At 43.4% G+C, this 6,000-nt stretch overlaps 1 protein-coding gene across 1 annotated transcript in view; it reads right to left on the reverse strand.

The window, feature by feature from the left end:
- Window positions 1–2,153: 2,153 nt before the first annotated feature.
- Window positions 2,154–6,000, reverse strand: part of LOC118382933 (CUB and sushi domain-containing protein 3-like) — a gene marked incomplete at its 5' end in the record, with an annotated part of 37,381 nt that continues 33,534 nt past the window's right edge. Inside the window, 3 exons of the mRNA XM_052507446.1 lie at window positions 2,154–2,158; window positions 2,233–2,421; window positions 5,671–5,880. Coding sequence (XP_052363406.1) covers window positions 2,154–2,158; window positions 2,233–2,421; window positions 5,671–5,880 — 404 coding nt within the window. The remainder of the gene's footprint in view (window positions 2,159–2,232; window positions 2,422–5,670; window positions 5,881–6,000) is intronic.

The following is a 6,000-nucleotide window of genomic DNA, read 5'->3' on the forward strand; positions in this document are numbered from 1 at the left end:
AACCTGGATAAATAGCAGCAGGGTACAGGTCAACCTGGATAAATAGCAGCAGGGTACAGGTCAACCTGGATAAATAGTAGCAGGGTACAGGTCAGCCTGGATAAATAGCAGGGTACAGGTCAGCCTGGATAAATAGCAGGGTACAGTTCAGCCTGGATAAATAGCAGGGTACAGGTCAGCCTGGATAAATAGCAGGGTACAGGTCAGCCTGGATAAATAGCAGGGTACAGGTCAGCCTGGATAAATAGCAGGATACAGGTCAGCCTGGATAAATAGCAGGGTAAAGGTCAGCCTGGATAAATAGCAGCAGGGTACAGGTCAGCCTGGATAAATAGCAGGGTACAGGTCAGCCTGGATAAATAGCAGGGTACAGGTCAGCCTGGATAAATAGCAGGGTACAAGTCAGCCTGGATAAATAGCAGGGTACAGGTCAGTCTAGATAAATAGCAGGGTACAGGTCAGCCTGGATAAATAGCAGGGTACAGGTCAGCCTGGATAAATAGCAGGGTACAGGTCAGCCTGGATAAATAGCAGGGTACAGGTCAGCCTGGATAAATAGCAGGGTACAGGTCAGCCTGGATAAATAGCAGGGTACAGGTCAGCCTGGATAAATAGCAGGGTACAGGTCAGCCTGGATAAATAGCAGGGTACAGGTCAACCTGGATAAATAGTAGCAGGGTACAGGTCAGCCTGGATAAATAGCAGGGTTCAGGTCAGCCTGGATAAATAGCAGGGTAAAGGTCAGCCTGGATAAATAGCAGGGTACAGGTCAGCCTGGATAAATAGCAGGGTACAGGTCAGCCTGGATAAATAGCAGGGTACAGGTCAGCCTGGATAAATAGCAGGGTACAGGTCAGCCTGGATAAATAGCAGGGTACAGGTCAGCCTGGATAAATAGCAGGGTACAGGTCAGCCTGGATAAATAGTAGCAGGGTACAGGTCAGCCTGGATAAATAGCAGGGTTCAGGTCAGCCTGGATAAATAGCAGGGTACAGGTCAGCCTGGATAAATAGCAGGGTACAGGTCAGCCTGGATAAATAGCAGGGTTCAGGTCAACCTGGATAAATAGCAGGGTACAGGTCAGCCTGGATAAATAGTAGCAGGGTACAGGTCAGCCTGGATAAATAGCAGGGTTCAGGTCAGCCTGGATAAATAGCAGGGTAAAGGTCAGCCTGGATAAATAGCAGGGTACAGGTCAACCTGGATAAATAGCAGGGTACAGGTCAGCCTGGATAAATAGCAGGGTACAGGTCAGCCTGGATAAATAGCAGGGTACAGGTCAGCCTGGATAAATAGCAGGGTACAGGTCAGCCTGGATAAATAGCAGGGTACAGGTCAACCTGGATAAATAGCAGGGTACAGGTCAGCCTGGATAAATAGCAGGGTACAGGTCAGCCTGGATAAATAGCAGGGTACAGGTCAGCCTACATAAATAGCAGGGTACAGGTCAGCCTACATAAATAGCAGGGTACAGGTCAGCCTGGATAAATAGCAGGGTACAGGTCAGCCTGGATAAATAGCAGGGTACAGGTCAGCCTGGATAAATAGCAGGGTACAGGTCAGCCTGGATAAATAGCAGGGTACAGGTCAGCCTGGATAAATAGCAGGGTACAGGTCAGCCTGGATAAATAGCAGGGTACAGGTCCGCCTGGATAAATAGCAGGGTACAGGTCAGCCTGGATAAATAGCAGGGTACAGGTCAGCCTGGATAAATAGCAGGGTTCAGGTCAGCCTGGATAAATAGCAGGGTACAGGTCAGCCTGGATAAATAGCAGGGTACAGGTCAGCCTGGATAAATAGCAGGGTACAGGTCAGCCTGGATAAATAGCAGGGTACAGGTCAGCCTGGATAAATAGCAGGGTACAGGTCAGCCTGGATAAATAGCAGGGTACAGGTCAGCCTGGATAAATAGCAGGGTACAGGTCAGCCTGGATAAATAGCAGGGTACAGGTCAGCCTAGATAAATAGCAGGGTACAGGTCAGCCTGGATAAATAGCAGGGTACAGGTCAGCCTGGATACATAGCAGGGTACAGGTCAGCCTGGATAAATAGCAGGGTACAGGTCAGCCTAGATAAATAGCAGGGTACAGGTCAGCCTGGATAAATAGCAGGGTACAGGTCAGCCTAGATACACTACCACAACACATTTAATGTCACTCTATAAGATAATTCCAAAGAGAAGTCAATTTTCAGAGATATTAAATACATTAGGCATGAAGATAATCCACTCACCCTCACAGCATGGTACAGGGTAGTTCCAGTTTCTGCTGACCCCATGCAGGCAGGTGAGTGAGACCTCTCCTATCAGGGTGTAACCTGGCAGGCATTCAAACGAGATGGTCAGGCCCACCCCGAAGTCTCGGCCTATCACCACGCCGTTACGGAACGGCCTCGGGTCAGGGCAGCGCTGGAGCTCATAGGCTATTGGTCAACAGGGAACACAAAGGGTATGTTAATGGGGTTTTATTTGAATGGTACGAGGGGGGAAAAGGACAGCAGATTAACGTTGCCAGACACCGACCATTAGTCTGTGTGATTAATGGGAAGGCTGAGGTAAAGACGTGAGACAAGGGCTGATCCCCGTAATCTGGTTCTTCTCACAAAAACGGCTGTAGAGTCCCATCCGTTTGAGCTACCAACTAGTATGACCCATCTTTGGAAAGCTGAGACTCTCACGAACACGCATGTGTTTTGCTCACACGCCACACAAGAGTCGTTAGAAGGTAAGAGGTTCTTCTACATAGAAGATCATAGTAAATCCCAGGTCATAGTGTCTATAATACTGTAAGGGGTTATTCTACATAGAAGATCATAGTAAATCCCAGGTCATAGTGTCTATAATACTGTAAGGGGTTATTCTACATAGAAGATCATAGTAAATCCCAGGTCATAGTGTCTATAATACTGTAAGGGGTTCTTCTACATAGAAGATCATAGTAAATCCCAGGACATAGTGTCTATAATACTGTAAGGGGTTCTTCTACATAGTAGATCATAGTAAATCCCAGGTCATAGTGTCTATAATACTGTAAGGGGTCCTTCTACATAGACCATAGTAAATCCCAGGTCATAGTGTCTATAATACTGTAAGGGTTCTTCTACATAGTAGACCATAGTAAATCCCAGGTCATAGTGTCTATAATACCGTAATGAACTCACATAGTTGCAGTCACAAACTCTAAACTCCACACAGCTCTCACTGACTAGTTGGATATTCATTTTTCACTGAGCAAAACATTTCTGTATTTACAGCATTCTTATTCTACATAGTAGATCATAGTAAATCCCAGGACATAGTTACAGCATTCTATTCTACATAGTAGATCATAGTAAATCCCAGGACATAGTTACAGCATTCTTATTCTACATAGTAGACCATAGTAAATCCCAGGACATAGTTACAGCATTCTATTCTACATAGTAGACCATAGTAAATTCCAGGACATAGTTACAGCATTCTTATTCTACATAGTAGACCATAGTAAATCCCAGGACATAGTTACAGCATTCTTATTCTACATAGTAGACCATAGTAAATCCCAGGTCATAGTTACAGCATTCTTATTCTACATAGTAGACCATAGTAAATCCCAGGACATAGTTACAGCATTCTATTCTACATAGTAGACCATAGTAAATCCCAGGTCATAGTTACAGCATTCTATTCTACATAGTAGACCATAGTAAATCCCAGGTCATAGTTACAGCATTCTTATTCTACATAGTAGACCATAGTAAATCCCAGGACATAGTTACAGCATTCTATTCTACATAGTAGACCATAGTAAATCCCAGGACATAGTTACAGCATTCTTATTCTACATAGTAGACCATAGTAAATCCCAGGACATAGTTACAGCATTCTATTCTACATAGTAGACCATAGTAAATCCCAGGACATAGTTACAGCATTCTTATTCTACATAGTAGACCATAGTAAATCCCAGGACATAGTTACAGCATTCTATTCTACATAGTAGACCATAGTAAATCCCAGGACATAGTTACAGCATTCTATTCTACATAGTAGACCATAGTAAATCACAGGACATAGTTACAGCATTCTATTCTACATAGTAGACCATAGTAAATCCCAGGACATAGTTACAGCATTCTTATTCTACATAGTAGACCATAGTAAATCCCAGGTCATAGTTACAGCATTCTTATTCTACATAGTAGACCATAGTAAATCCCAGGTCATAGTTACAGCATTCTATTCTACATAGTAGACCATAGTAAATCCCAGGTCATAGTTACAGCATTCTATTCTACATAGTAGACCATAGTAAATCCCAGGACATAGTTACAGCATTCTTATGAATTCATTTTCTATCAGGTTTTTGTTTGGATAACCTTACTTTTTTATGGCAATTTGTCAATAAAACTCACGAATGCAAATGATTATGTCAAATTGTTTGTTGTTCAACTTGGTACCAAACTCCTACCTGGGTTTAGCTTTCTTAAAGCTACTTGGTACCAATCTCCAACTGGGGTTTAGCTTTCTTAAAGCTACTTGGTACCAAACTCCTACTGGGGTTTAGCTTTCTTAAAACTACTTGGTACCAATCTCCAACTGGGGTTTAGCTTTCTTAAAGCTACTTGGTACCAATCTCCAACTGGGGTTTAGCTTTCTTAAAGCTACTTGGTACCAATCTCCAACTGGGGTTAAGCTTTCTTAAAGCTACTTGGTACCAAACTCCTACTGGGGTTTAGCTTTCTTAAATCTACTTGGTACCAAACTCCTACTGGGGTTTAGCTTTCTTAAAGCTACTTGGTACCAATCTCCTACTGGGGTTTAGCTTTCTTAAAGCTACTTGGTACCAAACTCCTACTGGGGTTAAGCTTTCTTAAAGCTACTTGGTACCAAACTCCTACTGGGGTTTAGCTTTCTTAAAGCTACTTGGTACCAAACTCCAACTGGGGTTTAGCTTTCTTAAAGCTACTTGGTACCAAACTCCAACTGGGGGTCAGCTTTCTTAAAGCTACTTGGTACCAATCTCCAACTGGGGTTTAGCTTTCTTAAAGCTACTTGGTACCAAACTCCAACTGGGGTTTAGCTTTCTTAAAGCTACTTGGTACCAAACTCCAACTGGGGTTTAGCTTTCTTAAAGCTACTTGGTACAAAACTGCAACTGGGGTTTAGCTTTCTTAAAGGTACTTGGTACCAATCTCCAACTGGGGTTTAGCTTTCTTAAAGCTACTTGGTACCAAACTCCAACTGGGGTTTAGCTGTTAAAAGCTACTTGGTACCAAACTCCAACTGGGGTTTAGCTTTCTTAAATCTACTTGGTACCAAACTTCAACTGGGGTTTAGCTTTCTTAAAACTACTTGGTACCAAACTCCTACTGGGGGTTTAGCTTTCTTAAAGCTACTTGGTACCAAACTTCAACTGGGGTTTAGCTTTCTTAAAGCTACTTGGTACCAAACTCCAACTGGGTTTTTTTGCGATGAAAGTTGTTCTGGAGGCATCTCTGCAGAGTTGTAACGAGCTGGCACTCTGACTCAACCTTATACCTAACTTTAACCACACTGCTATCCCTAATGACTAACTTTATATATTTTTCATACATTTTTGACAACATAGCCAATTTTGACTTTGCAGCCGAATGGCTCTTAAGAGAATCCAAAAGTCCAATACTTTAAACTTTCCTTTCCAATGTTCTCACCCTCGTAGATGATGTGGAAGCCTGGTTTGTTCTGGGAGTAGTCACTGTGGAACAAGAAGCTGGTTTCATGTGTGGTGCTGAACAGAGAGCCGGGCACAACAGACCCACTGAACCTGTCAATCACAGAACCCGTCTCCAAACTCCCACTGAGCACCTCCAGATAGTCATGCACCGCTTCGGTAGAGAAGTTTAGAAACTGCAGGTGAATGCCTAGAATAAAAACACAGAGAGAGAGAGAGAGAGAGGGAGAGAGAGAGAGAGAGAGAGAGAGAGGGGAGAGAGAGAGAGAGAGAGAGAGAGAGAGAGAGAGAGAGAGAGAGAGAGAGAGAG

Source organism: Oncorhynchus keta, unplaced genomic scaffold, assembly GCF_023373465.1.
Source record: "Oncorhynchus keta strain PuntledgeMale-10-30-2019 unplaced genomic scaffold, Oket_V2 Un_contig_2959_pilon_pilon, whole genome shotgun sequence".
In the NCBI taxonomy this organism is placed as follows: Eukaryota; Metazoa; Chordata; class Actinopteri; order Salmoniformes; family Salmonidae; genus Oncorhynchus; species Oncorhynchus keta.